Source organism: Erpetoichthys calabaricus, chromosome 5 (genome assembly GCF_900747795.2).
Source record: "Erpetoichthys calabaricus chromosome 5, fErpCal1.3, whole genome shotgun sequence".
NCBI lineage: Eukaryota > Metazoa > Chordata > Cladistia > Polypteriformes > Polypteridae > Erpetoichthys > Erpetoichthys calabaricus.
Genome location: NC_041398.2, coordinates 70,738,932 through 70,756,254, shown reverse-complemented (window position 1 = coordinate 70,756,254; position 17,323 = coordinate 70,738,932). Strand labels below are relative to the sequence as shown.

General features: G+C 38.1%; 2 protein-coding genes across 8 annotated transcripts in view; one reads left to right on the top strand and one right to left on the bottom strand.

Moving 5' to 3' along the window:
• Nucleotides 1-11,200, bottom strand: part of abhd18 (abhydrolase domain containing 18) — a 64,640-nt gene extending 53,440 nt beyond the window's left edge. For 2 of the 6 annotated variants that reach the window (XM_051928397.1, XM_051928396.1), the window contains exons 1-3: nucleotides 10,982-11,198; nucleotides 7,852-7,960; nucleotides 3,715-3,799 (exon numbers count right to left, since the gene is read on the bottom strand). In XM_051928397.1, the coding sequence (XP_051784357.1) occupies nucleotides 3,715-3,799; nucleotides 7,852-7,943 (177 nt within the window). In that variant the 5' untranslated portion in view covers nucleotides 7,944-7,960; nucleotides 10,982-11,198. Of the gene's footprint in view, nucleotides 1-3,714; nucleotides 3,800-7,851; nucleotides 7,961-10,981 lie in introns of those variants that run through there. The other 4 variants (XM_051928398.1, XM_028801654.2, XM_028801655.2 and 1 more) reach the window with 4 other exon arrangements.
• mfsd8 (major facilitator superfamily domain containing 8) overlaps nucleotides 1-17,323 on the top strand; it is a 136,973-nt gene that overhangs the window by 61,615 nt on the left and 58,035 nt on the right. The window contains exon 1 of one of the 2 annotated variants that reach the window (XM_028801652.1): nucleotides 11,278-11,567. The exons of the other annotated variant lie outside the window; for it this stretch is intronic. Coding sequence (XP_028657485.1) covers nucleotides 11,488-11,567 — 80 coding nt within the window. The 5' untranslated portion in view covers nucleotides 11,278-11,487. Of the gene's footprint in view, nucleotides 1-11,277; nucleotides 11,568-17,323 lie in introns of those variants that run through there. 2 annotated transcript variants of the gene reach the window in all.

Below are 17,323 nucleotides of genomic sequence, written 5' to 3'. Positions count from 1 at the left end.
TTGTTCTTAATCTCAGATGCTGTCTCTGTCATTTTAATGCCTGTCCGTACTCCTATTACCTGCTCTTGCTCTGCTCATTATGGGTTTACTGTCCTTTATGTTGGGCTATTCAAGTCTCACTGCCCCTAACCTTGACACTACATGCTCGTTTTTCTTTGTTTCCCTCAATATAGCTAGGTGGTGCCTGCACACTGATTCAAGTCTAAGAGCCCTGTTCTTCCTAAGCCCCCGTGATTTTCATGAGAAAATATTTTTAAAATTATAAAATTGTGTAAAATTATTCATATTCAGTATCAAGTTTTGACTATGCTTGTTTTTATCAGACTAAAACAAAACCAGATAGTAAACCATGTAGTGTAGTAAGCTTCCTCCAACATTAAACTCTTATCTAAATCTGTTAAGTGTACAGTTCTGTCTGATTGTGACGCAAAACTAAACTCCGCAGGAGCTCCATGCCATAATTACTAAAACTAAAACTGAAACGAATAGATATAAAAATAAAATAGAAATGTCTTTGTGAAATAAAATCTAAACTAAAACTACACGATGAAGGAAAACTAAAACTAAACTGGTGAGGTGTTCAGGGCACATCTAACCGGGAGGAGGCCCAGGGGAAGACCCAGGACACGCTGGAGGGACTATGTCGCTCGGCTGGCCTGGGAACGCCTCGGGATTCCCCCGGAAGAGCTAGAAGAAGTGGCCGGGGAGAGGGAAGTCTGGGCATCTCTGCTCAAGCTGCTGCCCCCGCGACCCAACCTTGGATAAGCGGAAGAGAATGGATGGATGGATGGATAAAACTAAACTGAATTTCCAAGTAAGGTCAGAAAAAATATAGAAATAAAAACTAATATAAAAAGGCAAAACTATAATAACCTTGCTGTTGAGGAAAAATACATCATATGATCTGAGAGCACATCTGTCACTAAACCCACTGTGTCTGTATGCAATTCTGTTTGTGTGGAAGCATTGGCTGCAAAATATATATAAATAAATAAAATAAAAATAGCACTAGGAAATAATAAAATTTGAGGAACCATGTGCGCTGATGCATGAATCATAGTAGATGTGCACTCTCAAATCTTTGGTGTTGAGCAGCTTTTGTTACAAAGCATGACAGAATATAACTGTTTCTATAGAAGTTTGGCAAATTGGGGTAAGCTTATGGACAATGTCAAAACTCCACACATGACAAGCAAATTGGAAATATACACTGCCTGGCCAAAAAAAAAGTCGCCACCAAAAAAAATGGTCACACACTCTAATATTTTGTTGGACCGCCTTTAGCTTTGATTACAGCACGCATTCGCTGTGGCATTGTTTCGATAAGCTTCTGCAATGTCACAAGATTTAGTTCCATCCAGTGTTGCATTAATTTTTCACCAAGATCTTGCATTGATGATGGTAGAGTCTGACCGCTGCGCAAAGCCTTCTCCAGCACACCCCAAAGATTCTCAACTCTGGAACAGGGTAAATCTGGACTCATCAGACCACATGACCTTCTTCCATTGCTCCAGAGCCCAATCTTTATGCTCCCTAGCAAATTGAAGCCTTTTTCTCTGGTTTACTTCACTGATTAGTGGTTTTCTTACGGCTACACAGCTGTTCAGTCCCAATCCCTTGAGTTCCCTTCGCATTGTGCTTGTGGAAATGCTCTTACTTTCACTATTAAACATAGACCTGAGTTCTACTGTTGTTTTTCTTCGATTTGATTTCACCAAACGTTTAAGTGATCGCCGATCACGATCATTCAGGATTTTTTTCCGGCCACATTTCTTCCTCGAAGATGATGGGTCCCCACTATCCTTCCAGTTTTTAATAATGCGTTGGACAGTTCTTAACCCAATTTTAGTAGTTTCTGCAATCTCCTTAGATGTTTTCTCTGCTTGATGCATGCCAATGATTTGACCCTTCTCAAACAGACTAACATCTTTTCCACGACCACAAGATGTGTCTTTTGACATGGTTGTTTAAGAAATGAGAAGCAACTCATTGCACCAGTTGGGGTTAAATAACTTGTTGCCAGCTGAAAGACAATTGCCCATGCAGTAATTATCCAATAGGAGGCTCGTACCTATTTGTTTAGTTAAATCCAGGCGGCGACTTTTTTTTTGGCCAGGCTGTGTATCTTTATCTCAAGAAACTAGTACCAAGAATCTGTGATAAAATGTGTTACTTCCAGTTTTAGTTTTTGTCAGAAGCATGCTTCAGAAACACAGAAGGCATATTTTCTTCAACTGAAACCTTTGCTGCTTTAAAGTGGTCAAATTCGGTAAGTTTTTTTTTTTTTTTTTTTGACCCCCAGCCCTATCACTTTCATATTAAAACACAATAACAGGCTAGATATTCTTTACCATGCATAAAAAATGCTTCATTTTAGATCACAATTTTATGTAGTAAATCAATATATAACATGTTTGTGAAGAAAATAAATTTAAGCTTTAATGTATTATTTGTGGGGCATATGTAAAATTACAAAAACACACTTGTATATGGAAAAACTGTATATTCTACTGACCATTACAAAAGAGTAATAAAACTGATTTTTATTATGTTAGGGCAGCAAAGGGTCATATTAATTTAACTTACATTCTGTTCCCAAATTATATTGTTTATTTGGAAAATATTGTAGATAAAGGGTTTTGTATGACTACTTAATTAGAATAGCAGCAGTTCAATGCTACAACAAACAGCACAAAGTGGTAACTCAAAATGTGCTACCACTTATTGCACAGTACAAACAAGAAGTATTATGTCTTTATTTGCTTAACATGTAAAACCACATTTGCAGCACATTCCAAGGTGATAGAATTGTGGGGCTTTACAGACTAGATGCATGAATTTATATTAAAATAAGTGTGCAAAAAGTATTGAATACAGTAAAACACCAAAAATTAGTCTTACAAAACACTAATAATATTTGCTTAAGTCAAACGAGAACATAAAAAGGCAAAGCTACGGCGAGGTATGAACATTCCAATTATGGCAAAAATACCTACTGCTAAAATTATTTTTAGAGAACTTTTAAATTCATTTAAATTTTGTTAATTGAAACAATTTTTTAATGTAGATATGATTAACCATACTAATTTAAAACAACTACCTGCATATAAACAATGGTGAACTGTATATATTTCTTAATTATGACCCCAATCTGTTACATTTAATGTTATTCATTCTGATCCATACTGAACAAGCATAGAATGAAAATTAGAAATATCATAACATATCATTATGGGTAAGATTGTATCCAAGTGGTTAGGATGGAAGAGCAAATACAGCCACTACATATGTGCAGTTTGCAAGATCTCCATTTGTTACACTGATCTACAATTTGTTACATTTGCTCTCCAGGTTTCTTCCTACATCCCAAAGAAGTGTGTTAGGTGATCAGTCAACTTAGAACTAACCCAGTATGAACCAGTGTGATTGTGTGTGAATGTACCCTCTGATGGACTGGTAAACTGTGGTGCAGGTACTGCCACTACCTCTCTGTGAATTTGTTGTGTATTTGAAAGTGAATCAATGGCTGGACAGAGAAATACAAGTCAAAAATGTTTTTGGAAATTATTTATATCACCTTCTTAGCATTTCTTTCCACTTTTTTGTGTGTTTTCTTTATTTTGTGTTTTCATTTCTTGTTTGTATTTTCCTTTCGTGTGTTTAAATCTTTTGCCTCATCATACTCTTGTAAAATTAGGACATTTAATCAAATACCTTGTCAATGAACACAGGATAATCTTTAGGAACCAAGTTCTTGCAGGTGTCTCTATTTCCAATAACTTTTCTAAACTGAAATATCCTATAATTAAAAGAAAAATACACAGGAATATGTGAGGCTTTGACACATCCACACAACGAAGCATCACTAAACTATAAGTAGGTTGTTAAATGTAAAGTAGTAAATAGCATCATAGCAATTTATAATAGTCTAATCTGTTTATACATTAACCAGCAATTGTAGCATTTACAACCAAAAGCATTTAAAAATAATTATCTATTGAGTAAAATTCATTTTATATAGTAAAAGTCAAACTGAGTGAAATAATCTGCATCCAATGAGGCAACAAATCCTGTTCTCACTATAGAGAAAGTGAAAAGAAATTTTAAACATATATCTTATAATTTTTCACTGGCAATGTCATTTTTGAACAGGAACATCAAACATCTGCAGTGGGCTGGCGCCTTGCCCGGGGTTTGTTTCCTGCCTTGCGCCCTGTGTTGGCTGGGACTGGCTCCAGCAGACCCCTGTGACCCTGTAGTTAGGATATAGCAGGTTGGATAATTGATGGATGGATGGGCATCAAACATGATAAAACATGTACAACTAATTACTACAAGAGCTATACAATACAAGGTACACAGATTCTTTGTGAAATTATACAGCACTATAGCACTGCATATTCTATAGCTAGAAATCCACAAAGGGGAAAAAATAAATCACATATCTTAAAACAGTCTTTTATTCCTGAGCTTTCAGCACCTACCAGATATCATCATCAGAGGAAAATGATTAGACATACAGGAATCAAAGGCAATATATAGAAAATGAGGAAGGGGTGTTAGGTGGGTGTAAGAGGGTGTGGATTAGTAAGGTGTGGTTCGGACGGTATTGGTCTTAAAGTCTTTATTATTATTTGGATGTTGTTTTTTTAAGCTTGTATATCCTGGGTTCATGTCCAAGTGTCTATTAATGGCATTTTCATTTGATAGCCAAGATTCAGCCAGCTCTATGGTACTGTTAGTATTTGCACTGAATCTTACTTGCACTGTGTCCCAGTTAAACTAGTGTCCAGTTGAATCCGTATGTGCATATATCAGAGACTGTAGGTCCGTAGGTCCTTCCATTTCATTAAAGGAAGAAAGTCTCCTAAGGAAAAAGAGCCTGCTGTGCCATTTCTTATATTGTTCCTCTATGTTACAAGACCAGTCCAACCTGTTAGTAATGTGGACTCCCAAGTACTTGTAGGAGTGTACCAACTCAACATTATTTCTTCCATCGATAACAATTTATTGCTCACTGTCAAATCTTGTAAGTATGATGCTGGAGTTGTCCAGCAAGCTGGGGGACGAATCCTCAAGTGAAGTCCCGGGACATCTGGCAAACTTTTTCACGCCATCGCACGCACCAACAGCCTCCACAGACCACACACTGAATAAGGACCCACACAAACACGAAATAGCAGTGGGAGGTGAGTGAGATGCTGCATCAGACACGGTAGCAGTGGGAGGCGAGTTCAATTCTGTATTTAACCGGGAGGAAGCAGAGACTGCCATCCAGGCGGAGTTTGCTCACCTACAATGAGCCAACAACAACTTGGATTTTGCATTCAGACAAGTACCCCTTTGCAAATGACTCTTACTATATGGAGAGAGAGGACCTGAATTTTATAACACCACATTTTTTACTTAAGGATGGTTTTCTGTATTAGGTGATTTCTGATTACATGGGTGATGGACGTATCAAGCAGTTGATAGTACCAAGTGAGTGTATAAGGAGAAGGTAGTGCTGGGCGGTATACCGGTTCATACCGAAAACCGGTTTTTATTTTTCTTATGATATGGATTTTTCTTATACCGCAACACAGGTTTAAATTGCCTAAACAACATTCGGAATGCGGCGCAGTGGGAAATTGTTTAAGAGGGACCTTTTTCACTGCTACGCCGCTAAACACATGCAACGGAGTACATGCGTTAGTGGAGGTGTTGCACTGGGGTTCTTTTTCACTGCTACACCGCTAAACACATAAAACGGAATACATGCGGTAGTGGAGGTACTGCGCGGTGAAAATGGACAGAGAACATTCCAAAACTGAAGCTGTAGCAGAAGATAAAGTTGAACATGATGACACAGAAGAACTTTTGCTGGAAAAAGGAGTCACGTCTGTTGTCTGGAGATACTTTGGATTTAAAAGGTCGGATGTGGACCATTATGTTCAAATGTGTGAATACTGTTTCTATGCTACTGGATAATACTGCAAGCCAAGTGGTACTTGTTTTATTTTTTTCAATACTGTGTAATGTACCTGGAAACCCATTATCTGGGATATTCCATGGGGAAGAGTTTGCTCAAGCATCAAATGGACAAGGAAAATGCTTGCATAACCCCATCCCGAAAAACAGAGACAGATTTGTGCCTTCCTCTGGCTCGCAGGGTATTACAGTCGGTTCATTCCCAATTTGGCACATCGGGCCGCCCCCCTCACTGATTTGACAAAGGGCATAAAGAACAGTAGTGTTGTCTGGACCAATGCCTGTTAGAGAGCTTTCACAGACCTAAAAGCTGCTTTATCATCATTCTCGGTTCTGCGCAATCCAGACTTTTTGAAGGAATTTATTCTGCAAACAGATGTTAGTGCTTTCAGTTTAGGAGTGGTGCTCTCTCGATGTTTTGAGGGGGAAGAACACCCCATCACGTTTCTCAGCAGAAAGCTGCTACCCAGAGAGCGTAATTATTCGACTATTGGCGATGAAGTGGGTGGTGGAAGCCCTCTGTTACTATCTCTGGGGACGACAGTTTACCCTGGTGACTGACCACAACCTGCTACAATGGCTGTACACACAGAAGGATACGAACGCCTGATTTGCTCGGTGGTCTATTAGTTTGCAGGCTTTTACTTTTGATGTTTGCCACCGTCCCGGGGCTGCACACACCAACGCTAATGTTCTTTCCCACCTAGCCGAGCCTGGCTTGGATGATTGCTTTGCCCACATCGGTGTGGACAAAGCTGAGGGGGGAGACGTGAGGTTTCTAAACTCTTTTGGGACTCCCCCCAACTGGACGACACGCCGAAGAGCATCCCAAAGCATGATCTGCCTGTGTAAAACAGCTTATCCATCACTGTGGCAACCGCAAGCAACCAGCGCTGCTGCTGCTCACCACGAAAGCAAATCTGAGCCAACCATGGTCATGCTATAAACATGTGTCGTTGACGGGTGATGCAAGGAACATTATAAATGCAGAGAACAGTATTATTTGGCCACTAACCTGGCCACAACCCTGCCTGACTGCTGTGTCTATGTATAGACAAGAGTGGTAGACCCCACAACAATACGTAACCGTGCCATTCCTGTTTCAAGCTGAATAATTTAACTTTAAACCTTCAGCGTCTGCAGAATGTAATATACTCACCCAAATGAGACTATGTTTTCACTACATTGCATAGATCTGCGTGCAACAATACAATTTTGACTTGAAATGCATAATGTGTGATGGCTGAAGTCCAAATATCAAATAAACACTTTCACAAGATACGACGTATAACAAAACAAGTGCACTTTTTTTCAAGAATATAACTGAATAAAAAGAAATTTGGTTAGGGTACGAGACTGACACGACCGCTTGGGTGGTGCAGAGGTAAGAGCTGCTAACTCATAATTAAGAGGTTGCAGGTTCGATTCCGGCTGCTTCTCAGAATTACCGTTATTTATTCTCTCAGTCACATTCATGCTCCCCCGGATCTGACACTGCTGTTTTCAAATAAAGATGTGCTATAACAAAGGTTAACTCAGATGAGGATGAGGGTTCTACATTGAAGAGGTGAAATAGCATACAGTATCTAAGAGAATAACTAAAAGATTAAAATGCTTTTCATGTACTGTAATATTTAAAGAAAGGCATAGAAGTTCAAATACCGGTACTACAGGAAAGAGTAAGGCATAGACCAAGAAGGTAGCAAAATTAAATCCTATTATGTATTCACTGAGTGACTCTAAAAAGACCAATTAACTGTTGTTCTGTTTCAAGTACAAGAAAAGGTATATTTATAAAATATTTTTCTTATTACCCTTGCCCCAAGAAGTAACATGCAAATTAAAACTTATTGATCTGCAAATAATAATAAATTTGAATACCTTTTTAGATCATCTGGCTTTCCCCATCCTTGAATGAAGAGTTTAGTTAACAGTAGTCGCCTATACAGCACATCTAACCTGCTTATACCCATTAGACACTGTCAGGGAACTAGGAATAAAAAAGGAAGGGTTAATTTTTTACCATTTACATTAATATAGTAAAAACTACACTTGCTTTGAAATGTTCAGATTAAATAACATTTGGCTTTAAAATATTTTATTTTCTCAAAAGAAATATCTGCGAACATGTTTTCATAAATCTATCCACCATTCAAGTACATAAATATTTTCACAGTGTATATACTGTAGACACAATATATATTAAGTACTATACCTTTCCGCACAAAACAAAACATTTTGATTTAACTTTTGTATCGCAATACACCATTAAGGATCTGTTTTTTCAAATACTGATGAATACTCTGCATTCAGAGGCTAAACCTGCCTTTTTTAAGATTATGAGTAACTAAAAACAATGAAATGAAGTCAAAAAGTGTTGCTATTTAATTAAAAAAGCATTCTCCAGGTTGTACCAAGGATAGGAAAATCATACCTGTACTCTGCATGTGTCACAATAAAAACCGTATAAACCTGTGCACATTAGGAAATATCATAAATAAAACAGTAATTAAAAACCTGGCTCTCATACAATGTGACTTACATAGAAATACAAAGTATCTTGCAATGGTTTATCCCATGAACCATCATATGCTATAATGACAGAAATAGAATCTGGTTTTACATATACAGTTTTCTGGTCAAAATATTTAAATGTTTATTTTTTTTACTAAATTTGTAGCACTTTGAACATATAAAAGAACACTGAAATTACTCAAAGGAAAAACTGATGTAAATAGCAAAGGAACATTTGAAATTACCTCAAGAAACTAAATGTTGCTGTTCATTAAACTGGGCTGAGTTACAAAGTCAATTTCAAATCTGAAGTTCAGTTTTTGAGAAGGCTTACATGCACATATCTCAGCTAACTGCTACACCTCCCAGGAGCAGGTGTCAAAGCTAATTTACTCCAATTACAATACAACAATGTATGGTACTACCAGAAAGCGAAAATATCACAAAAGCTACATCTACCTGTAAAATCTTTTTGGCTATTATCCACAGTGTCATGCTGGGTGAAAGCCATGACACATCTTCATAAGATCCTCCAACCAGCACTCATGCATGGCAAGAAAGGGGTAATGTTTATGTGATTATTTGTAGATACAAAACCTAAATACCTAACCAAAACCAATTGTGATTATGAAACACACTTTATACTGTAAACTTTAAGTGGAAAATGTGAGGTCATCTGTCTGATGGCTAAAGCGTGGCTAAAACTGTAGCATGCAAATGGCAATGAACCTAAGGACACTAGCAAATCTACTATAGGGCAGTTAAAGAAGAAAATAAGGCTTTGGAATGGTCTGGTTAAAGTCCAAACCTCAGGTTCACTGAAATACCATGATATGACCTTAAGAGTGCAGTGAAAAAAATTACTTTCCTCTAACACCATTAATGAAGTAGTGTTACAAGGAAGAAGGAGACAAAACTTCTCCAATACAATTTAGAAACTGCTAAACTCATACAGGAAACTAATACTTGAAATTATTGATTCTAAAGGTACTTTTACAAGATAGTAAATCATGAGAATGTATATTCTTTTTCACATATGGTTGCTGTTGTTAGAACTGCCTAATTTTAGGACCCAGTGAGGACCAGATGATTGTTAGTCATGTCCTGCTATGAAAAATCATAGAATGATTATGTGTTTACATTTTTTTACATGACTATAAAAATACCACATGAAGCAACTCACAGAAAAAAATGTAATACGATAAATCGTTTAATTTACCATCAGAAAATAATTAGGGATAGCAAATTTTAATTTATGATTACTATTTCAATTTTCCTTGAATTTACCACATGGGATGTCTTTTAGAGTTTTTACCTGAAGTTGTGTCATTTCACCTCAACAATGACCAAATTACAATTTCAGTCACTTTAAAAAGTATGAGTAACACATTGTAGAAGTAAAATTAAAAACGCAAATAAAATGAAAATGTGCAGTGTCAGTCAGCACTCTCAAATTTACTTACAGTACTTCAAAGCTGCATTGTGAGCCAAAACTTATCCTGGCATCAGCGTTTTGCATTGCCTATTCACTCACAAAAATCACATTCACATTAAAACTTGGACCAATTAACCTAATCTGCAGGTCTTTTGAGGATTTCGGACGAAAACCCTTGCTTACACAGTATGAACATGCATAATCTACAAAGACAAAATCCGGCCACGGGATTCAAACCGAGGACACAAAATCATCAGCTCTAACCACTGCTTTATCAATGCCACCCAAATGTGCAAAGTGATCAAAGGAAATCATTGAACAAAATTAACTGAGCAGCACAGTGACACAATAGTTAACACTGCTCCAGAGCATGAGCACTAAGGTTTGCATTGCCAATTTTTTTGCAATAGGACAAATTGTGTCATTGAATTCTAACTGTGAGAGTGAGTATAGGCTTTGGCAAAAGTGTAAGGTACTTGCACCTTACAACCAAAGTTGGGTGAACAGAGCACAGCACCTGCAACCCAAAACTGAACAAAACAAGCTAAAACTGAACTAAAAAATGGATGGTGAAACTGATACATAAATTGACCAATTTATAACATTTGTGCATGTATTCTAGTAATTACATAGTTATTTTAACACGTTTCCATTTACAACTTCAGCAAATCTTCAATGACACTTCAGAATTAAAAAAAAAGTTTAATGTCTTAGGACCTACCAGAACAACAAGGCTAATAAAAGGAACTGATTCACCTGAGCAACAATAAACTATAAACTTATAGTGTTAAGATTAAACACAGACCTGTGGACTGTCGCCCCAAACCTGGCAATAAAACATAAAGTTAGTGTTCAAAGTTACTTGGTTTGCGACAGTAACTTAGCTTCATTTTAACGATAAGCATATTATATTCGCCCACATTTAACATGAATTTACACAGAGACGTCTGTGCTCCGCAGCTGAAAGAAAGCAAGAACATGCGACTAGTTCGCAGCGACAAAATGTTCAAAACCCGAATGATCAAGTCACTGACATCTCTTTTCCGTAACGTTCGGACTCACTTTTGTCCAATTTAGGAGGCTCCTGCAACCCCGATGACTGTTTTATTCCCCCCCCCCCCCCCCACTTCAGAGAGGATTGCCCGTTGCTGTTAAGTGTGACCACGCTATAGTGCACATAATAAGCACAAGTCTGTTTCATGACATTAAGGTACGGAGTTACCGTTTATACTTCAGCCATGTTGCGCTAGCCAATTCGCCGCGAACTACAACCTATCACTTGACGAGAAATGGAAGCCAATGGTGGCGCACGCTCTGCAACCCCGCTGATCTCGCGAGAACAGGAGGAGTCGAAGAAGTACTTCACATGGCAGATTTTGTTTTGGTCAAGTTAACCATTTGTGTTCGTCCTTGGACTTCGGTCCAGGAAAAGTTGCTTTTTAACTTCGGACACATTCTTTAACATTAATGGTGTGCATTTGCGTTTAAGCGCGAGTTTGCGCACATCTTCATTCGCAGACCAGGTTGTGTTGCAGAATATTGCAGACGATCAGACTGTCATAACACGAATGGAGACTGACGAATCGGCACGTATAACTGTCGACGAACCTGATGAAAACACGCCTTTGCTCCGTGATGGCTCCACCTGGTAGGTAGCTAGATGAGCTGGCATTGTAATTTCCAGATAAGGTTTCCCGTTTTCATGGACTTACATGAGCGACGGTCACGTGGCATCGCATGTTCATGTGCTTATTGTATATGTACCGTTCTGAGCGATTACTTGCAGACAATCTAAGTATTTACGCTTTCGATAACATTAAAAATCATGATTTGGTATGCATATATTGTTTCTTTTTAGGCACTGCCTGTTACATTCCAAGATCCCAATTAAACCAGCATCGTCTGGTTTGCTTGCAAGTTTTTATTGTAAACCAAGGATTTTGTACAAGTGGATTTTGCAATGTAACTGGACTGTATTGTTACTTTTATTTCTTATTTTTTTCTCTTGTGAGAGCATTTTTGAGCTTAGAGTTAGACCTCTTAGAAAATCTGTGTATAAATATTACAACGTTTTGCCTCACACTGCGGTTTATTAAGTGGTGGGCTTACACGGATTTAATTTTAATTGTTTTGGTAAACTTCAGGAAATCTTCGATGTGCAGGTTCAAATGATGAGTATGTACTTTTTATGTTAGCTTATCTGGACTAGCTTCAAACCATTGTTACTGAGTATACTTATAAATATTTTGTTGCAGCACACCAGACTACTTGTCAATGGCGCCTACAATTTATAAACGTACCAGACAGCTAAGATCCTGTGATTCTGGCTTCTTCACTGTATGAAAACCCTGTTTTTCATATCTTGTCAAATTTTATTACATGAGTGTTTATTACTGCCTGGGACTCTCTTCCCTAGACCTGTTAATTGAGGATTCCAGAGTCTCAAAGTTAAATTCCAGCCTCAAGACTGGCGTTAAAAGCTGTACCCTGTATTGTTACTAACTCACTGTGTGATGCTTTCAAGATATACTAGCTTTGAGCTCTAAAGGAGATGCAAAAGAAAAGATAATGTTAATACTAAACAAAACACAAAAAATAATGAGCTTTGCAACAAATCATAACAATTATATAAAGTAACAATAAAGAGATATTATATTAGAGAACAGTTCAGTGTACTTAAGTTACAAACAGATCAAGTCTTTGTTTTAATTTTAAGGAAAGAATCACATGAGTAGTAGAAATATGTCTCATCATAGTAGTTTATCCAGAGGTGTTCGATTCTGAGTGAGTAGGGGATATCCAGTTAAAAGGCCAAGAGATGCCTCAGAAGTTTCAAAACTTTTTGGAGCGTGTGAAGGAGGCAACCACAAAGTAGAACAGCCAATGTGTTTTGTGACCATTGTTGCTTCTTGATTCAACAAACTATCAAAGAATTTGATAGTTGCTTGTACACTTGTACTGTGAGCATTGTGCAGAGTGGAGGCAGAACGGTGTGTGTTCTTGCTCTTACTTTGTTCAATGCTTGCATGGACTGGGTGTTGGGCAAGGTTCGTGGAGCATCTTTTGGTAAAGAAAGATTCACAGATCGTGACTTTGCTGACAATGCTGTGATCTTCATTGCAGAGTTAATGGAGGCTCTGATCGGGGCTCTCGAGAGACTGAGTGAGGAGTCTGAGTGTCTGGGTTTGCGAGTGTCCTGGATAAAAACCAAGATCCAGGCCTTTAATGACATCTTAGACACAGCCATCAGCAGTGTGTCTGTCTGTGGAGAGAGTGTCGACCTTGTCGAGAGGTTTACTTACTTTGGCAGTGACATTCACGTCTCTGGTGACTCTTCCTATGAAGTGAGTAGACAGATTGGGAGAGCATGGGGTGTCATGAGGTCGCTGGAAAGGGTTGTGTGGCGCTCCCAATAACTATGCGAAAGGACGAAGGTCCAAGTCTTTAGTGTCCTGGTGCTTCTTGTCTTGCTATATGGTTGAGAGGCATGGACGCTATTCAGTGATCTGAGACGATGACTGGACTCCTTCGGTATTGTGTGTCTTTGGAGAACCCTTGGGTACCACTGGTTTGACTTTGTGTCGAATGAGTGGTTGCTCACGGAGTCTTGAATGAGGCACTTTACCTGCATTGTGAGGGAGGGCCAATTACGGCACCACGGCCATGTGACGTGTTTCCCTGAAGGTGTTCCAGCTCGTAAGATTCTCATTGTTGGGGACCCGAGTGGCTGGACCAGGCCAAAGGGTCACCCACGTAACACCTGGCTGTTGCAGATACAGGGTCATTTCCAGAGGCTGGAACTGGACCGCGTGTCTGCCTGGGAGGTTGCTAACCAGAATCCAAAGCTGTGTTATCGTGTGGTGGGTGTGGCAACGTGCTGTACCATTGCATGCTCCCCAACCTGACCTGACCTGACCTGACCTTGCTTTATAATGTATTATAAACTAGCCCTGTGGGACTGCATGGTATACTTTTTAATGAATTTTTCTTAAAGTTCTTCCACATTAAAACTGTTTTGACAGAGGATACTATGAACATATAAAAGAAACAACAGTCTCGTAAATGCAATTCTTAAATAGAATTTAGATTTACTCAATACATCCATGCATCCACTTTCTAATGCATTTAGCCCAAGTGAAAGTTTAAACAGTGATCCTCTTTGGAATCTCTGTGTAACTCTCAAAAAGTAGACAAAAGATTTTGTAAATTAAACAGTATGTTCAATACAACACACTCAGTTGTCTCTGATTAAAAGATTAGCATCAGTAAAACATTGTACCAACTATAGTGCATCTTTATGTTGATAAAGTGTTTATTTTGATGACAGAGACATTTTTTACACATGGGGAGTAAAATCACAGATTGCTTTTGATTGGCAACTCAAAGTATATTTCATTTATTGGTTAACAAGAATAACAGGTTTCCTAAAAATTGTAACGAAAGGTTCTATAGATTCAAATCGATTACTAAATAATCGTTACAACTTTTAATTGAAAACTATTTTATATTGATAATCAGTTTATTTTATTCTAATTAATTTGGTTAAAAGTCATGGTGGCTGAAGTGCCAAGCCTGCCACCAACCCTCATGTTTTCCCTGCATACCCAGGATGGAGCAAGTGCAGGTTAAAGACTACTTTGAATATTGCATCTGTTTGAATGTTCTTGTATTAAATGCCATTGTGGAATGATACAATTCCAAAGTAAAGTTTTATTGTACATAGTGCTGTGTGGTATGACCAGAATTCTATATCACGGTAGTTTTCAAAATTATACCGTGATATAGAATTATATTATAAATTATATTATTTCATGATATTCGACAGTATTTGTTTCCCATGCAGTGGATGTTAATCACATTTTCCACTGCAATTACTGCTAGACTGGCTAAGAATAACATATTCCACTCATGAGAATTATACATTGTACAAAAAGACATTTTAATGTGCACACAAGTATTAATACAGGTTTACATGGCCCCATAAAGTGGTAGTTTTCAAGAGGGTGGCACTAATGAAGAGAAGGAATCTCATTGCATGACAGTTGCAGTCAAAATATAGAATCTTTTTATTGAACACATTTTGCAAACAACTTAAACTAAAATTTTGACAACATTTTTTCAACCATCCAAAGAGGCATTTAGACTTAGTAAAATATCCAGAGGTGCTTGTCAAAAGTTGTATTACACTGAACATGTCTTAGAAAAGGAATAAATAGTAAATATTTTTTGTAAACCAACTGCACTTTCTGTTAATGTTAATAATCTCCACTGACACGTTAAAGTTACTTTTTAAGCAACTTTACCATCATTAAACTGCATAATATTTGCTAAGGTCTGGTGGTCAGAGACACAAACACAGAATTCAATGGATGTTCTTCTGAGCGGGCTTTCTTTATTGTATGCGTGCTGTCTCTCTCTGACGTACCAAACCCCCAGTTCCTATCCTTCCTTTTTCTTTCTCCTCTTAACCAAACCCCCAGTTCCTATCCTTCCTTTTTCTTTCTCCTCTTAACCAATCACCACACGATAAATGTCTTTGTGAAATTAAAACTAACTAGTTATAAACTTAGACATTATACATGTTTAATTATACCATCCATTCAGGGTTGCACCCATCCCAGCAAGCATTGTGTGTGAGGCAGGAGCAAATCCTGAACGGGGGCGCCAGCACATCGCAGGGTGAATACGAGCAATACACACACTAGCAGGGTTAATATAGCATAACAAAACTCCACATCCTAAATGACTTTGAAAGGAAACTGAAGCACGCCAAGTAAACCCACCAGAAAAACATGCAAATTCAAAGCAGGGAACACCCGGGACCCCTTTGCTGCACAGCAGCAGTGCAACCTCCACACCACCATGCCCCCACATGATTAATACATGCTTTCATGCATTTCATCATGAAAATTATATCAAGTATTTATCTTATCATTCTAAATGTTCAGGGAGCAGGAATATCATGATATTAATGTATTCTGTGTGCTGCCTGCACCTCCTGTTAGTGTAAGAGGAAGTCAGTTTAAGAAGCACGTAGAGATTAACGTGGCTCCGGGAATACTTAACACAAAGCATTTAATGTGCTAACCAATCACCCCACGATAAACGTCTTTGTGAAATTAAAACTAGTTGTAAACTTAAGCCACGGAATGTTCAGAACTTTAAAAAAAACCTTCGTTATACATGTTTAATTATGCCATCCATTCAGGGTTGCGCCCATCCCAGCCTGCATTGTGTGCGAGGCAGGAGCAAATCCTGAATGGGGTACCAGCACATCTCAGGGTGAATATGAGCAATACATACACTTGGGTCAATATAGCATAACAAAATCCCACATCCTACATGACTTTGAATGGAAACTGAAGCATGCTGAGTAAACCCACCAGAAAAACATGCAAATTCAAGGCAGGGAACACCTGGGACCCCCTTGCTGCGATGTAGCAGTGCAACCACCACACCAACATGCCCCCCACATGATTAATACATGCTTTAATTCATTTCATCATGATTAGCATTCTAAATGTTCAGGGAGCAGGAATATCATGAATTTAATGTATTCTGTGTGGTGATCGCTGCCTGCGCGTCCTCTTAGTGCAAGAGGAAGTCAGTTTAAGAAGCACGTAGCAATTAACGTGGCTCGGGGAACATTTAACACAAAGCATTTAATCTGCTACATAACTTATGACGGGGTTTTTAAAAAATCAAGTAAATTAAATATTCATTTTAAGATGAAGTTTAGTTTACTATGTTCTACTTTAATGACAAATTACGGGAATAAAGTCAACATGTCGACTTTAATCTCGACATAAACGGTGAGAATAAAGTAGAAATGTCAAGAATAAAGTCAACATGTTGACTTCATTTTCGTCATAAGCGTCAAGATTAAAGTCAACATGTCGTCACACTATTACACAGTACCCAGGTACATTACACAGTATCGGGGAAAAAAAATAAAACAAGTACAATTTGGCTTGTAGTATAGAAACAGTATTCACACATTTGAACATAATGGTCCACATCCGACCTTTTAAAACCAAAGTACCTCCAAACAACAGACATGGCTCCTTTTTTCGGCAAAAGTTCTTCTGTGTCATCATGTTCAATTTTATCGTCTGCTACAGCTTCAGTTTCAGAATGTTCTCTGTCCATTTTCAAAGTTCAATACCTTCACTAATGCATGTACTCCTTTGCATGTGTGTTTAGCGGTGCAGCAGTGAAAAAGGTCCCCCCTTAAGCAGTTTCCCACTGCACCATGTTCTGAACGTTGTTCAGGCTATTTAAACCGATGTTGCGGTATAAGAAAAATCCATATCATAACAAAAATAAAAAACGGTTTTTGGTATGAACCGGTATACCGCCCAGCGCTAATTGTACATACAGTACAATTGTGAAAAAGTTTCTTAA